Here is a 22,433-nt window from a genome sequence, read left to right as displayed (position 1 = left end):
GATCAAACATTGCCATAGACAAGTGTGTACTAAACCTTGGGGGATGGCCTTCCCAGAAGAGTTGAAGCTGTTATAGCTGCAAAGGGTAGGCCAACTCAATATTGAAACCTACAGACTAAGACTAGGATGCCATTAAAGTTCATGTGTGTGTTAATGCAGGTTGCCCGATACGTTTAGTAATATAGTGTAGCTTTAAAGCATCTCTGAAGCATGTCATTTGAAAAATTGGTGTTTTTTCCATGTCACCTTTAAGCCTAATAAAATGGACACCAGTCAACAGTATTTATGAATATGCTTTTTTGCCTTGGTACATGTCCTCCATTAGAGCCCAGCTTCCTGTGCCCTTTGTCTTTCAATTCTTAGACCATTAGTGTGCTGCCCCAACGGGGCATATCATTTATAATAGATTGTTTTCCTAACCATTTTCTATGGACGTTTATATTTAGTTCACATGCTGCCATCTAGTGACCTTTTGTGGTATTGCACTTGTTTTCACAATGTTATTTTCCCTTATGTTATGACATACTTCCTTTGTATGTAATGTTCCACCCTTCTTCCTGATTTTGTACTTCCTGCGTCATGGATGCAGCTACAGGCCACATGTAGCAGGGTACATTTATTCTGCATTGTAAGTTACAGACAATATCATCTCTTGACCACATAAATACTACAACCTATTCATCTGTTTGTATTCTGTCATCTGATATTCAGAATAAAAGCATCTGTGGATGGAATCGGTATTTGGTGAATTCAAGCTATCTGATGAGGATTGTCCTCACTGATTATATATCTTATACAGGCCAGGTATAGAGGTCTCACAAGGGATAGTCGCATCGGAGTCAGAATAGTCAAAAGATGTATAGAATTCCCACAGCCTGCTGTGTATATGTGCGATCTGCAATCAAGCTCAGTGCCATCCGCCATTTTGTGAAGCACATGGTTGACGAGTTTACGGCATGTTAAAAACTGTTTTTCTACATTGAACTGTTACCCCACATGTCTAAGCTGCTGTTCATCTTTTTAAAGAGATAGTACCATTTTTTTTGCAAAAAACGTGAAAAATGTCTAGACAAGGCTCTGAGCACTTTTTTGTGGCGGAACCAACGCAGATTCACCATGCCTCTCAATCCACAGATGTACAGGGAGCAGATATTGCGAACAGAGTGTAAGATCCAAACATGCAATAAAACCGACACAGAAACTCAGAGAAAATGATGAAACTATTAGAGATGAGTTCTCCAGCAATCTGTCAGACTTTTGGGACAGAACTTCACACTGCATGTCAGTTTTGTCACACTTTAATGATGAACCAGCTGAACTAAGAGACTCTACAGATCGCTTATATGCCGTGTATGAACGCTACCAGCGGCTGTTTGCAAAATACACAGCCTTCTTGTAGGACTGTAATATAGAGGACTCTTCAGCAGAACTGACCAAGACTGATGCACTAAACTAACAAAGGGATCTCTTAGTGCAAAATGCTCAGTATAAAGGCAGAACTCCACATTGCTCAACTGCAGGAGGCCAAATCTCACAGATCCACATCAACCAAGCACACTACACATTCTTCTAGATCTAGATACTCTCGCTACAGAAGCTCAACATTAAGTGACAAGGAAACAGAGGCTTGCGCTGATGCGGAATCATAAAAAAGTAAAAAGATCCTTTACCACAAAGGAAGCAGAAGTAGAAACACAAAAGGCAGATCACCATGCAAAGATGGTAAATTGCCAAGCAGAGATAGAAGCTCAGAGCAAAGCTTGCCAAGCAGAGATGGATGCTCAAAGCAAAACTCTTGAAGCAGAGATGCCAGCTCAACAAGCAGAGGTAGATTCCCAAATAAAGATTCTGAAAATGGAAAGGGAGGAAGCAGCTGTCCTAGGAAGACTGAGAGTCCTCGAACAAGCGATGGGAGAAAGTGCTAACTCAGACTGGTTAGCACTGTAGAACTGTAAGATCCAGTTTAACGCACCAGTGAATATGTACTAAAGCATAATGTTTGCAATGATACAGAGTTATCTCCTGTACGTCTTACTAACACTGTTCTGACTCTCAACACAGAGACCTCTCAGCTCCAAATGCCTGAGCCTCTACAAGTCTACAACACAAATGCATCTATGCAGAAAACCGTATCACCTCTTGCTGACAAGGTGACTTCCGGTGACAAGCCGCCACTCAAGCCACAGCCAGCACAAGCCTTAGGAACTACATCACAGTTAAACGCTTTTGCATCATTTCATCCTGGTAAACCTCACCCTACTTCACCAGAGAACTTTCCCATCCCAAAGGTTCCACAAGTTTCTTTGGCATCGAAGAGTGAGAGATCAGACTTGAATAACTTTGCCAGATATATGGTACGCCGTGAGCTCATTAACACTACCCTCTCAAGGTTTGATGACTGTCCGGAGAGCTACAGGGCCTGGAGATCAACCTTCAAAGCTGCCATTGCTGATCTCAACCTTGCTACCAAGGAGGAGCTTCATTTGTTCATAAAGTGGCTAGGGCCAGAATCTGCAGATCATGACCACCCAGATGCAGGTCTTTTTGCTGCATGGGCAAGACTTGAGCAAGCCTATAGTAGCTCTGAAGCCATAGAAAGTGCTTTATTCAAGAGACTGCAAAGCGTCCTAAAATAGGGAACAAAGACTATCGCAAGCTCCAAGATCTGAGTGATCTTCTCATGGAGCTAGAGTTCGCAAAGACAGACCCACGTCTACCTGGACTAAGCTACCTGGACACTGCTCATGGTGTCAATCCAGTGGTATCTAAACTGCCATACAGCCTGCAAGAGAAATGGGCACAACAAAGCTCAAGGTACAAAAAAGACTAACGTATCTTCCTTCATTTGCATATTTTTGAAGGTTCATCAGTAATCAAGCCTAGATGAGAAACCATCCCAGCTTCAGCTTCACTGAACCCAACTTGCCTACTTTATCATCATCATCTTCATAAAGGTATGATAACATAGCAGCTAAACATATAGACTTTAATAGAGCAATATCTGTTAAAAGGACAGACATCTCACCACCCGTATCCTCTCCTGCTCACCAGAGTGATTTGGGTGACAAAGATAAAGACCCTAATCGTCAGTGCCCTATTCAAAAGCAGCCTCACCCCTACAAAAGCGCAGGGCGATTCTTCAGAAACTTGGAATATGCTACAGGTGCTATGCTTGTTATGGACATTTTGCTAAAGACTGTAAAATTGTCATCGAGTGCACAGAATGCAGTAGTGACAGACGTGTTACAGTTATGCATCCGGGTCCCCCCCTTTAGACAATTCACAGCAGCCTCCTACCACCAGCCCTGTCTCAACTCATGGCGGGGAGCAACAAGGTCATGCTCCAGCCACAGCTAATGTTTCTTCTTCATGCACAGAAGTCTGTGGAGAAGGCTTAGATCACAAATGCTGCGTTAAGATATGCCTAGTCAAGATATACCCAAAGGGTCAACCCGAGGAAGCTTAGGATGTGTGCCATAACAGATGAACAGAGCAACAGATCCCTGGTTAAGGCTAAATTCTTTGAGATATTTGGTATAGAGGGACACGCATCACCATATACTCTCAGAACCTGTTCTGGTCGTGAAGAGACCTTTGGCAGAAGGGCCACTTTGTTCATGGTCTCTCATCTCAATAAGGGAGAGGGCATGCCTGTACCAACATTAGTCGAGTGTGACCAGATACCAGATGAAAGGGAAGAGATTCATACTCCAGAGGCTGCATATCACCATCCTCACTTGAGGCACCTTGTTAATGAAATTCCTGCAATGGACATGAATGCTGAAATCTTGATCTTGCTAGGAAGAGAGATTCTCAGAGTACACAAAGTATGCAAGTAGTGCAGTGGACCTGATGATGCCCCTTACGCACAAAAACTCGATCTAGGCTGGGCAATCATGGGCTACGTATGCTTGGATAGAATGCGTACGTCATCCAAGATTAACTCCTTCAAAACGTACACATTAGGAAACGGACGTGCATCCCACATCACACTGTGCCCTCTACATTATGAAGTAAAAGAGAAGCCTCTTGCCATTATCCAAGTACCTGATGTCACTCCTTACCTTTGTGATGACAACCTAGGTACCACAGTGTTTTGTACTACAAGCGATGACAACAAAATAGCCTTGTCAGTCGAAGACAGAGAGTTCATCAAAATAATGGACAAAAAATTCTTCCAGGATGAGTCTGCAAGGGTTAAACTCCCAACCAATTGTGAACAGGCACTATCCAGATTCAACTCACTTTCACGGACACTACCACTAGACCAGCTTTCAAAGTGGGAATCCTGGAAACAATCTCTACATGCCTAAAGCCCCATACAAAATTGAAACTCCTAAGGTTGGACCTCATATTATATGGTTTTGGAAAATCTGAAGGAAAAACTCAGCAGAAAAACGAATAGTGTGTATGAGACTTTAGATGGAATCTGTATACCACACTGCTACACTTCTGCCTCCCTTGCCACAAGTCAGAGGATAGAGCTTCACATTTTCTTAGATGCATCTACTGAGGCCATAGCAGCTGTTGCTTACCTCAAGGTAAGAGATTCTTCTAATCAAGCCCACATAGGGTTTCTGTTTGGGAAAGCTAAGTTAGTACCTAAGCCTCAACACACGATTCCCAAGCTTGAACTTTGTGGGACTGTGCTAGTTGTAGAAATAGCAGATTTCATACTGTGTAAGCTAGACATTCAGACAGTGGCGGAATCATAGAGGTCGCCAAGATCGCCATGACAACCAGGTCCCTTGCTGCAGGGGGCCCTTGAGGGCCCCCTGTACTCTTCGATACGGGGGGCTGAGAGGAGCTCCCCGATCATCAGCCGAACTGTAATCGGCACTGTGAGGGGAGCTCCTCACATTAGGCTAAATGAAAGCACAGTGTGTGCTCTTTGTCTCCCCCTACAGTGCAGTACCCAGCAGGAAGAGCCAAGGTAAATGTCTGCCATTTTTTTTTATAAGACTAGCTACTGTATTTGTGTTTATATATGTGTGTGTATGTGTGTGTGAGCATGCATGTGTGTGTGCGTGAGCATGCATGTACAGTATGTATGTCTGCATGTGTGTGTGTGTACAGTACTGTGTACTGTATGTATGTGAATGTGTTTATCAGTGGCGGTGCGTCCAAAAGGGCGCACAGGTGCCGCCCCCTCTCTCCAGCCACCCCCTATATGACCAATGGATAGATTCATGCATAGCATAGCATGAATATAGCCATGGCCACCGCTGCCAGCCCCATATTTAGGTGTCCGGTCCCTTTTGGGGTGCCGGGCGCCTGAATTACATCGGCGGGGGGGGAAGGTGTTTTTGAAGCATCTGATTAGAGCCATAGGTGCTAATAGGATTCAACATAGGTGAACTTTGATCGCCATGCTTGACGCTCACAGTCTACCCAGGTGTGTTAAAAAAGTGAATTAATATTCACTTTCCTAACACTGAACTGCCTCTCCACCAATCAGGTGTGTGGGTCTGTTACCCGTCACCTGATTGGCTGAAACAATAGGCGCAGCTATTGGACGCCAATCAGGAGGAGAGGACGGGAGATGAGGATGGCAGGAGATGAATGGAGGACCCCGCTCATGGCCGTTACCCGCTGCTCCACCAAGACAGGTTAAGCGACGGGCAGATGGCGAGCGGGTGGTGGGGATTCACAGTGGCAGCATTGGATGGCACACTGCCAGAATTTAATGGGCACACCGGCAGCATTTGATGGGCACAGTGGCAGCATTTGATGGGCACAGTGGCGGCATTTGATGGGCACAGTGGCAGAGCTTGATGGGCAAAGTGGCATCGTTTGATAGGCACATTGGCAGCAATTGATGGGTACACTGGCAGCGTTTGATGGGCACACTAGTGGCATTTGATGGGCATAGCGGCAGAGTTTGATGGGCACAGTGACAGCATTTGATGGCACAGTGGTGACATTTGATGGCACAGTGGTGGCGTTTGATGGTACAGTGGCTGCAATTGATGGGCACAGTGGCTGTAATTGATGTTTTTTTTCACAATTTTTCAGTTTGCTTGCGCCCCCCCAAAAATTGTGAGCACCAGCTGCCACTGGTTTATATGTATGTGCATTTATATATACCGTATGTGTGTGTATATATATATATATATATATATATATATATATATATATATATATATATATATATATATATATATATATATATATATTTATTATATGTGTGTGTATGTGTTTACATGTATGTATGTATGCACATTTTATGTAAAATGCTGTTTCTCTGAAAAGCGATCCATGCTCAGATCGCTTTTCAGAGGCCCCTTAAATGCATCATCACTATGCTGTAACTGCATGCATTGCACACAGTTGCAGGGGGGTTGGAGTGCAGCCCCATTCACCTAAGGGTATACTTCAAGGGTGCCCTGACTGGAAAAAGATTGTGAAACACCGACATAGAGGAACCGGTCTCTCCATTTTCCTCCTGCAGCCGCTGAATGCCTGTGGGTGGGAGAGGAGGAGAAGCGGGGGAAATGGAGAAATCGGGTTCCTTCATATGCAGCCACCCACTTCGGACTGGGCCCTGGTGTTCCACCATCGAAAAGAGCCCTGTCCGGAGGTCGGGGGGGGGGCCCTCCATGGTTTCTTGCATCGGGGCCATGAAGGTTCTAGTTATGCCACTGCATTCAGATAGATGATGTAAGATTCTACACAGACAGCAAAGTTGTTCTGGGCTACATCTACAACCAGACTAAATGTTTCTATGTCTATGTCAGCAACCATGTAGCGAGAATCAGAAAATCATCTAAACCTGAACAATGGCATTATGTTCCATCTGAAATTAACCCTGCAGATTATGCCACCAGACCAGTGTCTGAAAGTGTTTTTGCAAATTCTTCTTGGTTAACAGGTCCTGAATTCCTGCTGAATCATCCAGAAGAAACCACTGCAGTCTTAGCCCTTGTACACACGGTCGGACATTCCGATGGAAAATGTCCGATCGGACCGTGTTGTCGGATAATCCAACCATGTGTGGGCTTCATCTGACTTTTTCTGTCGGAATGTCCGACCAACAAAGTTTGAGAGCTGGATATAAAAATTTTCTGACAACATGATCCGATAGGACTTTGTCCGATCGTTTGTAGAGAATTCCGAAAGGACAAAGTTCCATGCATGCTCAGATCAAATTCCTAGACCAAAGCTATTGGCTACTAGCCTGAATGTAGTCCAGTCGTAACTAAATTACATCATCACACTCTGAACAATTGGATTTTCCATCAACTTTGTCCGACCATGTGTATACAACACCAGTTTCGGACAAAATCTGTCGGAAAAAATCCGACCGATTTTGTTGTCTGAATGTCCGACTGTTTGTACAAGAGCTTATAGAACAGTGGTCATCAACCCTGTCCTCAGGGCCCACTAACAGGCCAGGTTTTTCCATTATAACTGAAATACAGTGGTGTGAAAAAGTGTTTGCCCCCTTCCTCATTTCCTGTTCCTTTGCATGTTTGTCACACTTAAGTGTTTCGGAACATCAAACCAATTTAAACAATAGTCAAGGACAACACAAGTAAACACAAAATGCAATTTGTAAATTAAGGTGTTTATTATTAAAGGTGAAAAAAAATCCAAACCATCATGGCCCTGTGTGAAAAAGTGATTGCCCCCTAAACCTAATAACTGGTTGGGCCACCCTTAGCAGCAACAACTGCCACCAAGCGTTTGCGATAACGTGCAATGAGGCTTTTACAGCGTCCTGGAGGAATTTTGGCCCACTCATCTTTGCAGAATTGTCCTAATTCAGTTACATTAGAGGGTTTTCGAGCATGAACGGCCTTTTTAAGGTCATACCACAACATCTCAATAGGATTCAGGTCAGGACTTTGGCTAGGCCACTCCAAAGTCTTCATTTTGTTTTTCTTCAGCCATTCGGTGGTGGACTTGCTGGTGTGTTTAGGATCATTGTCCTGCTGCAGAACCCAAGTTCGTTTCAGCTTGAGTACACGAACAGATGGTCGGACATTCTCCTTCAGGATCTCTTGGTAGACAGCAGAATTCATAGTTCCTTTTATCACGGCAAGTCTTCCAGGTCCTGAAGCAGCAAAACAGCCCCAGACCATCACACTACCACCACCATATTTTACTGTTGGTATAATGTTCTTTTTATGGAAATGCAGTGTTCCTTCTACGCCAGATATACTTGGACACACACCTTCCAAAGAGTTCCACTTTTGTCTCATCGGTCCACAGAATGTTGTCCCAAAAGTCTTGGGGATCATCAAGATGTGTTGTGGAGAAATTGAGACGAGCTTTGATGTTCTTTTTGCTCAGCAGTGGTTTTCTCCTTGGAACTCTGCCATGCAGGCCATTTTTGCCCAGTCTTTTCCTGATGGTGGAGGCATGAACGCTGACCTTAACTGAGGCAAGTGAGGCCTGCGGTTCCTTGGACGTTGTTGTGGGGTCTTTTGTGACCTCTTGGATGAGTCGTTGCTGCGCTCTTGGGGTAATTTTGGGCGGCCGGCCACTCCTGGGAAGGTTCACCACTGTTCCATGTCTTCACCATTTGTGGATAATGCCTCTCACTGTGGTTCGCTGGATTCCCAAAGCTTTGGAAATGGCTTTATAACCCTTTCCAGACTGATAGATCTCAATTACTTTCTTTCTCAATTGTTCCTGAATTTCTTTGGGTCTCGGCATGATGTGTAGCTTTTAAGGATCTTCTGGTGGACCTTACTGTGTCAAGCAGCTCCTATTTAAGTGATGCCTTGATTGTGAACAGGTGTGGCAATAATCAGGCCTGGGTGTGGCTATAGAAATTGAACTCAGGTGTGGACAACCACAGTTATAGTATGTTTTAACAAGGGGGGCAATCACTTTTTCACACAGGGCCATGATGGTTTGGATTTTTTTTCACCTTTAATAATAAACACCTTCATTTACAAATTGCATTTTGTGTTTACTTGTGTTGTCCTTGACTATTGTTTAAATTGGTTTGATGTTCCGAAACACTTAAGTGTGACAAACATGCAAAGGAACAGGAAATGAGTAAGGGGGCAAACACTTTTTCACACCACTGTACATCACAGATGATATCATTTGCTGCTCAGTGATTGCAGTATTCTAGTCTGCATCTCCCCAAGGTAATACATAAAACCTGGCCTGTTAGTGGGCCCTGAGGACAGGGTTGATGACCATTGTTAGTATAGAACCTGACAAAGATTCAGAGATTTGTCCTAAACTCAAAACCCTCATCACCAGAACTGAACAAAGAGTCATCTTGGGCTGTCAATGCTTTGAATGTTTCTCCAAGTGGAAAAGGCTTGTACGCACCATCGCAACGTTAGTTCATATTGCAGATTGCTTCCACACAAAGCCCACAGATGCTCACTGTCAAGGTTGGCACGTGTGCCAAAAGCTTCTTTCTGCAAAAGACATTGCTGAAGATGAACTGATCATAATACGCAGTGTACAACAGAATGTCTTTGGCTGAGAAATTAAATGTATCTGTGACAAGAGGAAAATTGCAATCAATCCATTCAGTGACAATCATGGTATGTTAAGGGTTGGTGGACGTTTAAACAAGGCTGATTTGAGTGAGCAAGAACAGAATCTTCTCATTATATCTGCTCGCCATCACATCACCACTTTGCTCATAAGGCACTACCATGAAGGGGTTAAGCACCAAGGTAGACACTTAACAGAGGGTGCCATAAGAGCTGCCACTCGAGGTGGCCAAGCAAATAGCAAACAATGGGCAGTGCTATTCACTTGCATGAGTGTGCGTGCAGTACACATTGAAGTAATACAATCTATGGATGCCTCAAGTTTCATCAATGCTCTAGGATGATTCCTAGCCACCAGAGGACCAGTCAAAACACTAAGATCTGACTGTGGAACTAATTTCATTGGAGCCTGTCGAGTGTTATAGCTCAAATCTAGGCCAATCCAAGACTTTTTAGCTGAAAAATGCTGTACATGGATTTTCAATCCTCCTCATTCTTCCCACATGGATGGCTCATGGGAGAGAATGATAGGCATCACACGTAAAATATTGGACTCTATGCTTACGGACTTTAATTCCACAAGACTTTCTCACGAGATTCTAACCACCTTCCTGGCAGAGGCATCTGCCATAATCAATTCAAGACCACTTGTTCCAGTGTCCAAAGATCCAGAGACTCCAACTATCCTTACCCCAGCTACTCTTCTTACCCAGAAGCTTGGGTCTGTTCCTGTTCCAACTGGAAACTTTAAAGCAGGAAATCTGTGCTATGACCAGTTGAAATTAATACAACACCTTGCCAACTGCTTTTGGAAATGTTGGAAGATGGAGTATCTTTCTACTCTGCAAGGACGCAGGAAATGGCAACGGTTGAACCCTAACATGCAAGTTGGAGATCTTGTTCTGCTTAAGGACCAGCGAGCTGAAAGAATGGCCCATGGGACTTATTGTAAAGAGCATTCCTAGTGAGGATAGTAAGGTATGTAAGGTGGAGGTGAAGATTTCAAGACAAGGGACTATACAGACTTTCATCAGACCTATCACGGAACTTATTCTGCTCTTACCCTTTGGAGAATGAACTTGTTTGCTTACGCTGCTGGATCCTACCTGTGACTTCAAGAAGAAAGTGTCTTGAACTTTAGTTGACATAACTTGAAGCCTTAAATTAAGAGTTATTGTTATTGCATTATATGCATGTTCTTTTAGGTCTTTAAGACATCTATCAAAATTACACTACTTGTTATTTGCAATTGCATAACTACCGTTCTGTACATAGTGACATTTACCATGCCACGGGACGGGGAGTGTGCTGCCCTAACGGAGCATAGAATTTATAATAGATTGTTTTCCTAACCATTTTCTATGGACGTTTATATTTAGTTCACATGCTGCTATCTAGTGACCTTTTGTGGTAATGCACTTGTTTTCACATGTTTATTTTCCCTTATGTTATGACATACTTCCTTTGTATGTAATACACCCTTCTTCCTGAGTTTGTACTTCCTGTGTCATGGATGCAGCTACAAGCCACATGTAGTAGGGCACAGGGCACATGTATTCTGCATTGTAAGCTACAGACTATATCATCATTTGACCGCATAAATACTACAGCCTATTCATCTGTTTGTATCCTATCATCTGCTGTAACCTGTTTTTCAGAATAAAAGCATCTGCGGATGGAATCAGTATTTGGTGAGTTCAAGCTATCTGGCCAGGTATAGAAGTCTCACAAGGGATAGTCGCTTCACAACAATCAGAGTCAGAATAATTAGCTTGAAAAATAAATAGAACTGATTTCAAAATTCCCCTCCTATTGACTTCAGTGAGGTTGACATTAAAGTTTGCAGATTTTTCCATGAGTTATAGAAAATCCGAGCCAAAGCAAATGCGTCCATCACTAAGGGAGAGAGATCTCATTGGGGTGAACTTGAGCTGAAGTCAATGAAAATAATACAATATCCTATGAAGGTGAAAATCAAAGACCATATTGGACAAAGAGGAGGTTTTGGCCTCAAAACAACAATGTCTTATGCGCTGTACACACGCCCGGTTTTCCAGTCGGAATAAACCCTGAAGGTTTTTCTGATAGAATTCCTACGGAATTCCACTGAAGCTGTCTTGTGTACACACCAAATTCTGACCATCAAGACTGCGATGACGTACAACACATATGACCGGACTACAAAAAAGAAGTTCAATAGACAGTAGCCAATAGCTTCTGTCTCGTACTTGCTTCAGAGCATGCGTCGTTTTTGGTATGTTGGAACAGCATACAGATAAGCAGTTTTACCGATAGGAATTTGTTCCGTCAGAAAAATATACAACATGTTCTCTTTCTAGGTCTGTCAGAATTTTCAATGTAAAAAGTCTGATGGGGTATACACATGGTTGGAATATACGATGAAAAGCTCCCGTCTGACTTTTCTGTCAGAGATTTCAACCACGTGTACGGAGCATTAGTGTAAAATCAGGTCACTGCTGATAACATTGTGACCCTTCTGTCCAAGGTAATGGCCACAGCAAAGGCTACCTTTCACAATAATGTCAAGGAAAGGTGCCTTTGTGACAATGAAAATACCAGGCTTAAATCACAATGGTCCTAGTGGGGGCCAAAAAGGCGGAGCATTGTGCGGAACCCTTTGAAAGTATGAAGTAGTGAAAAAAACAGACAGGAAACACCTGAACTTTGATGATGCTAAAAGCTAAATGTTGTTCTGCTCCATCTGAAAGAAAGAACACTAAAACGATATCTGGGGAAACCCTCAAAGACTTAACCCAATGAAAAACATGCCTTCCTATGTGATGATAAAGCTTGCGAGAAGTAGATTTAAGAGCCTTAAAGCGTGGTTGGGATAACAAACCACAATTCCCCGGTTTCCCAGAACCTACCAACAATAAAGCCGGCATAGCCAGCAAGTGAGAGGCAGGGTGGAATAACAAATCTGTCCAGCTTCTTTTTCAAGAAAGATGCCACTAATTAAACATCTTGTATTTCTAATGTAGACATATATCCCAGAACACCTCCAGATGGGAGACTATTACCCAGTCCAGATGTTGTCTGCAGAGAAAAACTACCTTCCTGTTCTCCACTCTGGGGATTGTGCAATGCAAATATCATTAAACCCCACCCAGGACAGGTTTGCTTCCATCTTTGTTGCTGCTAGAACACTCCTGGTCCCACTAAATATTCCTGTCTAACCCCCTGCCCTGATAATTAATACTATCCTATTGAACCCAGATTGAATGGCCAGTCTAATGACAGAGTATGTTGTTTGGATCCCTTCAGAGACCAACAACTCTGAAGTGACAGATGGTTCAAAACTCTATAGCAACCCAGAAGTTCTGTATCGTTCATGACAAACTTCTGATGCAAGGAAGAAAAAACGTGTCTTTCAACAATGTCGGAGACAGAAGCCATGATAAAAAGAGACATCTTGATTTAAGAATGTAACCAGATCATCTTGGTCAGAGAAAGACTAGACGTGTTACACACTGTGAGGATGTTCCCTTTCAAGGTTCTGTAGTTGAATTGAACAAATAGAACTGCTTTGTAGGCGAATACTATCAATCTCAAAACTGACATGGAGCTCATTAGAAGCCATTTGCTATTGCTATAGACACATATATACAGCGAGGCTCGGCCCTGCGACCCACTCCCTCTTCACAGAATTTCACTGACAGCAGCGAGAGCAAATGGTCAGCAAAGCCTAGGAGAGCAGGGAAATAAGGAGAGAGTGGCTGCAGATGGGTGTGCTGGATTGAGATCAGGCTCAGGTACGTATAACGGGGGGTGAGGGGATGATACATATACTAAAACATTTTTTACCATAGTGCATTAAGGTAAAAGAAATTTAAACTTTACTACCAAATTAAGTTTTTATATAATTTTTATTATTTTATGCAGCTAGTGTCTTTGTGAGTAATATGAAATTGTTTATGGCTTGAACATTCTGTAATTTTGACATTTCATTTATTATAAAAATGGATAATACCCATTTGTAAACGCACAAGTCCAAAGTAATGTCCTCTATGCACAGGTTGTTAAAAATGGGTGAAGACAAAAGAAATAAAAAGTAAAATAAGAAATTATTACCGTGACCCCTCATTTTTACATACTTCCCCCCACAGAACAACAACCTCAATTACGCACAGGTTCTCTTCAAGACAGCATTTCACAGCCTGAATCCCTCCACAGAACCAGATTAAGCTCACTATTGAATAGGAGACTTAACACCCTAAACCTCCTATGTGCATTAGTCTCACATTGACCACATATAACGGAAGCCCTTCCAACTACCTGTATCAGTCTCCCTCTACAGGCATACATCCGTAGAACCAGAGTAAGGCCGCGTACACACGGGCGGACTGTCTGACGGACTTGGTCCGCTGAAACGCGTTTCAGCGGACAGTCCGCTCGTGTGTGGGCTTCAGCTGACTTTTTCAGCGGACAGTCTGGCGGACTAAGTCTTTCGGAATTTCCGTAATATTGTCCGTCCAACTTTGGTTTCAGCGGACAGTCCGCTCGTGTGTAGGCAAGTTGGACGGACTAAGTATGGCACATGCTCAGAAAGGATTTACACGGCCGAAGGTTGCATTGCAGTGTATTGGACGTCGTATTTCTAGTCCCGTCGTACGTGCTGTACACGTCATCGCGCAAGCTTTCAGCGGACTGTCTGTTCATCGTGTGTGGTCAAGTCCGTTCATTCAAAAGTAGGACGGACTGTCTGTCGGATTGTCTGATGGACTTAGTTGGCCAGACAGTCCGCCCGTGTGTACGCGGCCTAAGACTGCAACTATACTTAGACTTCAACCCAAAACAGAGCACAACAAAATATACAGGATTATCCCGCAGGGTTGGAGAATCCGAGAGACCTGTTAATAGCTGGCCATAATCTATGTAGAATTGTTCTTACTTATCTATGTAATGTAGTCCTTGTTCTGAAACCTGCATGTATAAGTATAAGTATGTCATCCAAGATATCTGTACAAGTTATTTTCACAAATAAAAATTTCTTTAAAAAAAAAATGGGTGAAGAGTGAGTGGATGCTGTAGCGACCGCAGGCTGGAGACCGGAATTACTTTAATGCACAGAATATGTCACCAGCACACAAGGGAACTCCATAGACGGGTTCAACTCTTTATTGAATGATCATATCACAGCAAAAGATAGTGACATTTAGAAGCCATGCAGGAACCTTTTATCAGGCTATCATCTCAGTTATGTGATCATTCAATAAAGCGTTGAACCTTTCTGTGGAGTTCCCTGGCATGCAGGTGATGCAGTATTCTTTGCCTTTTGTAAACACAAGCACGTTTTCAAGTTCTAAACTTTGGCTGGTTAAATCAGATTGAATTCACAATTGAAACAACTTACCATAAAGTTCTTGGATTCCACTGATATCATCTTGTGAGAGCCGGAAGTTTTTAGTGTAGGTATAAATTGGGGCCATTAAAGCACCTGGGTCATCAGAGTGTTCCAATCCGAGAGCATGTCCAAACTCATGAGCAGCCACAAGAAACAGACTGTATCCTGAAAAAAAAATGCTTATACTGAGATTTTGATTTTTCCAATGTATTTTCCTTTGTGTGGAACATTCAGCACAATCAATGGGGTGGGTTTACTAAAGGCAAATAGACTGTACACTTTGCAAGTGCAATTGCACTATTTTTTCCCAGGGCTTTACAGTGGTAAGGCTCTGCCGCTTTCCATCGGCTAATCACATTCAAGCAAAAAAGGCAAAAATGCTTTTTTTTTTCTTTGCACTTGTTTGGGTATTCTTTACCAAGGGAAGCTTTACCACATTTACATTCAGACTGGGTTCACATCTAAGCTGCATGTGACTCACAGCAGGGGTCTGGTGCATCCCGTTCACCATTTCAGGTCCAATTTCAGCCAGAATTTTTGGCTGAATTTGAACCTAAAATGGCCCAAAAGATGCACAAGAATAGGTGCAAATTCGAATCTGAGCCACAGCGGAGATATGTGAACCTGTCCATAGAGAGCTAGTCACAATCTCCTGCTATTGTGAATTGGATGCATTAAATCAGCATCCAATTCGCACTAGTGTGAACCCAGCCTTACTAAGAAAATGAGTGCAACTGCAAGTTCACAGTCTATTTGCCTTTAGTAAATCCACCACAATATGTTTGCCATTTAGTTAAAATGTTATAAAATTTAGCAAATTAGTGATTTAATACACTTAAATCAGTGTAAATGATGTGGTCTTTGTGAAAGTTATAGCGTCTACAAGCTATGGTGCCAATCACTGAAAATTGATCACACCTGATGTACTGACTGCCTATCTCATTTCTTTAGACCATAACAAGCCAGGAAAGTACAAATGACCCCTTTTTGTAAAGTGGACATTCCAAGGTATTTAGTAAGAGCCATGGTGAGTTTTTTGAAGTTGTCATTTTTTCCCACAATTCTTTGCAAAATCAAGATTTTTCTCTCACGCAGCATATGCATACCACAAATTACACCCCAAAATACATTTTACTACTCCTCCCGAGTATGGCAATATCACATGTGTGTGACTTTTACACAGCCTGGCCAAATACAGAGGCCCAACATGCAGGGTGCACCATCAGCATAAATTATACATATAATTTCTAGACTACCTCTTACACTTTTGAGAGTCCAGGACAATGAAAACTCCAAAAAAGCCCCCATTTTGGAAAGTAAACACCCTAACGTATAATCTATGAGGCATAATGAGTCTTTTGAAAATGGCATCTTTTTTCCACAAGTTTTTGTGAAAATGTGTACAGAAAATGAAAATGTCTTTTTTTCCACAAAGTTGTCCATTTATAAGATATTTCTAACACATAGCATGTACATAGCAAAAATTACACCCAAAATACATTCTGCTACTTGTCCTGGGTATAGTGATACCACATGTGTGAGACTTTCACACAGCCTGGCCACATACAGAGGCCCAACATGCAGGAAGCACCATCAGGTATTCTAGGGACATACATTTCAAATCTAATTTGACTATCTATTAGTCTATACTGTATATGGTATATACATTCGCTCGTTTCTAACTACAATCAGGCACTTTGTCTGCTGGGGAGGCGGTGACACCCACACAGCGACGCCCCGCTGGTGGGTTCAGCTGAGGACACCTCCCAAAAAATGGCCACGTATTGATCTCTGGATATACATTACAGTAAACAGACTATAACAACCAAAAAGATGGCCGCTTAGACCTCCGGCGACAATTTCAACAGCAAAATGGCCGCCGACATAGAAACATGCTGTAACAACCAAAAAGATGGCCGCCGGCATACTTCCGGCGACAATGTAACCCGCAAAATGGCCGCCGGGATACTTCCGGGTCTTCCCCAAAATGGCCACCGTATTAGCAATCATTGTCTCTATTTAAGGACACTTCCCTGTACACTAGTCATCCCCTGATGAAGTCACGTGACCGTGACGAACACGCGTCGGGACGCTACCGGAAGTGACGCAATCGAGCTCGAGGCTCGTTTATACCTTGCAAAAAAGCTCTATATGTTTGTGAGTATTTTATTCAGTATATTTAAATAAAATTCAAACTTTGTTCAAACTTACTACACTATGGGGCTCCCCTCTTCCTTATCTGCTTAACCCTCACATAAATCTACCGCTGAGGCAACCTAACAACCCCCCCCCCCCCATGCTGAGTATCGCTGAGCGTCCATTTGAGGAGATCAACACGGCGCAATAGGCAGGAGACGTCAGGTCTTTGGGGCCACAAGAATAGGACCTCGAGGGATAAGGATTACCAGGAACCCTGAGGATACATATGTCAAACGCTGTTACCTTACAGCTGTAAGGTAAGGGGACATCCATACCCTGAGCACACAGGACCACGTGGGATATAGTCACCATCACCAACACAATCACCGATTGCATCGTTATCTTATAGTGCACAAAAAAATCGAATACCAGCACCATATGCGTTTCTGTTGCATGCGATTTTGGATATAATCACCACCAGTTGTTGCACATCTTGAATGGACACTAACCTGATATATGTGATTGTGCAACCCCTTTAACTATATTTATTGGTTGATATAGTTTTAAATCACTGTGCACATTTACTGCGATTTTATTTTATTTTATTTTTTTAAGAGATCTTATCTCTTTGTGGTTTTTGACATGTTCTTATTCTTTGTTTTATGTTGCACATTTATATATGTTCACCGCACCCACACGATTTAGCATATGGTATAAAGACATTTATACGCATTTATCTACAATAATTCTTGGCACTGGCACTGTATGCGATTTCTTAGTCACTATTAAGTTCTTTTTACATAATCCTGGTTTTTAGTGACTTTTTGTATGTATATTGGTTTTTATTTTATGGTGTAGTAGATATTTCTATAGTTTTATTCACCGTTCAGCACTGGCACTGTTTATGCGATTTTCATTAAGAATCACTATTTTATTTCGTTGATTATTTATGTATTATGATATTCACATTGTGACGTAGAGGATACTCACACAGATTTATTCACACTTTAGCATCATTTTTTATGTCATTTTGCCAATTCTGGCCTCCTATATATCACCCTTTCTAGTCTGGGTGACAGCACACCTATTCTTTTAATTACTGTGATGCGGACATAATCTATTACATTTTCAGGTTAATATCTACCTATCCAGTACTGCGCAACACTACTTTCCATATATTTTTTCATCCTGTAAAAGGGGTTCAAGTACCCCATTTCCAGTGTATGCAGCGGTACAATAATTAGATCGTTGTTCCCTTTCCTGATTAGGCGCAGGAATAACCCCTTAACACTTATAATGACATCCGTTGTTACTAATGCTGGATCTAGTTACCATATAGGCCTGCGGATGCAACCCATTTAACTTCTACACCCGTGGAGTATTATGCACCCCACTGAGAACTTTCGAATGGCGACTGTACTCCGATTACTCCTACCTATCGTCGGATCCCCAGTTCAAAACCCAAAGACTCCCCATTCCACCTATACATGCGAGGACATAACTAGTCCCTTCTACTAGACAGTCCCCATATCGAGCCTAGATGCACCCGCCTCGATCTACATCTATTGCCGTGATGCCTGAAACTCTTTGCACCGTCTCTGACTTTTCTCCCCTATGTTCCTGCTTTGAGGCCTTAAATGCTCCCAATACACTGCTGAGATGCCTCCAACTATCAACAGCTCCAGGGTGCCCCATGGGACTCTCGTAAGCCTCCACCTCATCCAGCATTGGCTTGCCACCATGGTGTGCCCCCCTCAGCTCGCCTCAGACGGACACAATCACGGAGCTGTTATCCCCTCGGGCGGTATACCTGCCGGTCTTTCTCTCACCTCTTCCTTCCTCCTCCCTTTTCTATTTCTCCTTAATCTTCTTTAACTATTTTTCTTTTTTTTAATTTCTAAGGCTTAGATTTGTCTGCACAGCTATGGACTGAATCGTACTGAGCCGAGACCTAACATCGAGTCAGGAGTGAGGTATATTGTAAGAATAGCTCTTAACCCCACTGTCCAGTGGCTATCATGTCATCACCCGGTTTCCATGTCGGTCACCTTCCTATAACATGGCCTGCTTCATGATGCTTGCCCTTTACTCCTAATGGTAGTTAACTGCCTCATAAAGCCCCCCCCCCCCCCCAATGACACGGGTAAGAATAGAAAACCTTGGATACGATGGAAAAGTTGAGGGCGGAAACTGTACATTTGAAGTATCCCAGGGTGGGCAGCTTAACTTACGTTACTGAACGGAAACTAGTTCAGCACCTGATGGGTGGAAGGAGTGCTCAGGACTAATAGTGCGGGGATCGTACACAGAAGACTGGCAATGGATACCGGTAATCGTTCTACATTACCCACTATACTGTGAACTCCCCAAAGGGATACTCGATACCCATAGGAATTGGCCAACCCCTCACTCCCGGCTCTATGTACTACGCCATTCCTCATAATGTTCTTAAGTATATGTTGCATATCCCGCAGGTGTAGTTGTCATTGCATTACCTTTTCTTTTTGCCATGTGTCTGTCTCACTTGTTAAAGCATTATATTATGTCATTCTGATTCTTTGTTTATAGAATTTGTTAGTTATCGCTTACCTACCAGAGGCTATATCTGTGCTCCTATGATGTATCCCACTCTAGCACTCCCCCCGGAACACAGCTCGGTAGGCCTAGCCCATTCCCTCCTTTCCACTGCCAATATATGACCAACCCCCTCGTACATTCCTCATGAGCCCTTGACCTTTCCTCTCTTGATTCCCTTGAGCTACTGCTTCCCTCTACCATCAACACTTGCCTCCTCACTAGCCCCAGACCTTATCGCTTGCCCCTGACCAGATACTGCAAATTCAATTGTCCTCTCTCTACCCCATAGATCTCTCATCGTGGCTACTCTAATGAAGATTCTCGGTCCCCCACATATTGCCTCAATCAATTGCCGATCTTCTGCTCCCTTAGGTCTCATCGTGACGGAGATCTCCCACATGTCGTGTGACCTCGCCCGCCACCCCCAAACAACGGACGCTGGTAGTCAGAGTTGACCCGGCCGGTGCCTCTCTCGGTGATCCGAGGGGTTGACGGGTACAACCCTTCCACCGGTCCCACAATCCCCGTACCTCTCCCCAGGTACACTCTTCTCCTAACACCCCCTGCTCCCCCTCCTATCCCCTCTTCTCCCCCCCCCCTTTTTTTTATCCCCCTCCCCTGAGACCCCCCTCTCGGAAGCTCTCTAGCTAATCTTACCCCTAACACAATGCCACCGCCACTACAGAGCTCCAAGAATTTATCACTGCAGCTTGTCTCCCTAAACGCCAAAGGCCTAAACACTCCAGAGAAGCGTCACCAAACACTGTCACTAATGCAAAAACTGAAGGCAGATGTGGTCCTCCTTCAGGAAACCCATTTCAGTGCTAAATCTACCCCCAAACTGTCCAATCATGCTTTCCCCGTAGAATTTCACGCTACATGTCCATCTGCTAAATGCAAAGGTGTCTCCATACTCCTCTCCAAGCACTTTGACCTTCAACTTTTGGATACCCTAGCAGACGATGATGGGAGATTCCTTTTCATCAAAGGAACATATAAAAGCAGAATGTTCACCTTCGCTAATATATACAGCCCCAACTCCTCTCAAGTACCCTTCTTTCGGAAGGTGGTGCACAAACTACATTCTTTCATGGAAGGAATGCTGATTCTCGGTGGCGATTTCAACGCCCCCTTGGATCCTTTACTGGACACCTCCTCGGGGTCCTCCAGCCTGACATTCCGTGCCCTCAAACAAATCAAGAAAAGTCTCCAGGAGCTATTACTCCACGACACGTGGCGATCACTTTATCCCAAAGACAAAGATTTCACCTTTTTCTCAATCCCGCACAATAGGTATTCCCGCATTGACTATCTTATGGTTTCCCAACAGAACTTACACAATCTGACCAAAGCCTCAGTTGAACCTATGACGATCTCTGACCATCATCCCATCACAGCCCTATTCACTTTCCCCCGAAAAGCTTGACCGGACCAGCATCTGGAGATTAGATGCAAGCATTCTCACAGACGAACCCAGAGCAAACAAAATTAGGGACTGTTTAACCCACTACTTCTCAGAAAATGATACACCAGATGTCTCCCCCCTTACACAATGGGAGGCGCATAAATGTGTTATAAGAGGCAAGATTATTTCCCTTGCCACTGCCCTCAAGAAAGAAAGAGCTGCCACACTAGCAGGTCTATTTTCGAAACTTAGGTCCCTTGAAACTCAACACAAGAAAACTCTTGCGTTGGACACCCATGCTGAACTAACAAACGTCTGCACCCAGATCCAAGATATCTTAGGATACCAGACGAGAAGGAGATTCGCCCTATCCCAGAAGCTCTTCTACGAGCATGGGAACAAGTCAGGCCACCTTTTGGCTCAAGCTCTGAGATCTAAAAAGGCTAAACGAACAATCCATCCTATACACTCTCCTACAGGTTCGGTCCTCGAGACTAATACAGCTATAGCCTTGGAATTCGGGCGTTATTATACCTCCCTCTACAATCTCAACTCCTCGAACCCACAATCTCCAGACCCCCAAAAACAACTATATGACATCCAGACGTATCTCTCTAAACTCCCTCTTAAGACTATCCCCTCGGACACTCTCCAATCCCTGGAAGCCCCTATCTCATTGGCAGAATGGTTACAAGCCATAAAACAACTGAAACCTGGTAAGAGCCCTGGCCCCGATGGGCTAACCTCGGCATATTATAAATTATTCGCGGAGACGCTGCAAACACCCTTTCTGAAGGCCTTCAATTCCACTCCCATCTTGAAATCCCTCCCCCGCGGTATTTTAGAAGCCCACATTACCGTTATACCCAAACCAGATAAAGATCCCACACTCACAAGTAGCTATAGGCCGATCTCCCTACTTAATGTGGATGTGAAAATATTCGCAAAAATCCTCGCCAATAGATTCCTCCCGACCCTCATATCTCCCGACCAAGTAGGTTTCGTCCCCAGACGTGAAGCAAGGGATAACACCTTGAAATCCATTAATATATATCATCTGATCACACAATCTAAACAGAAAGCCTTCTTCTTGTCCCTGGACGCGGAGAAGGCGTTTGACAGAGTGGCCTGGGACTATATGGAAGCGGTACTTACCAACTTAGGACTCGGCCCTCACATGACCAATATGATCATGTCCCTCTACTCCACACCGACGGCACGGGTACGGGTCAACGGCACTCTGTCAAACGCCTTCTCCATCCGGAATGGAACAAGGCAGGGATGCCCCCTCTCCCCGATCCTATTTATTCTTACGCTAGAACCACTCCTTCAGACTCTTACCTTAAATAGTGACATCAAGGGTGTCCACACTCCACTAAAAGAGTTCAAATACGCGGCCTTCGCCTACGACATTCTAATGTATATCACAGAACCCATCACTACCACCCCAATCGTCCTCTCAGAGTTCCAAAAGTTTAAG

General features: G+C 43.6%; 1 protein-coding gene across 1 annotated transcript in view; it reads right to left on the bottom strand.

The window, feature by feature from the left end:
• MMP2 (matrix metallopeptidase 2) overlaps positions 1-22,433 on the bottom strand; it is a 343,614-nt gene that overhangs the window by 135,365 nt on the left and 185,816 nt on the right. Inside the window, exon 8 of the mRNA XM_077458031.1 lies at positions 14,842-14,997. Coding sequence (XP_077314157.1) covers positions 14,842-14,997 — 156 coding nt within the window. The remainder of the gene's footprint in view (positions 1-14,841; positions 14,998-22,433) is intronic.

This window comes from Lithobates pipiens, unplaced genomic scaffold (assembly GCF_037356315.1).
Source record: "Lithobates pipiens isolate NorthernLeopardFrog02 unplaced genomic scaffold, aLitPip1_a1.2 Scaffold_10, whole genome shotgun sequence".
Lineage (NCBI taxonomy): Eukaryota > Metazoa > Chordata > Amphibia > Anura > Ranidae > Lithobates > Lithobates pipiens.
This window is presented reverse-complemented; position numbering and strand designations above follow the sequence as displayed.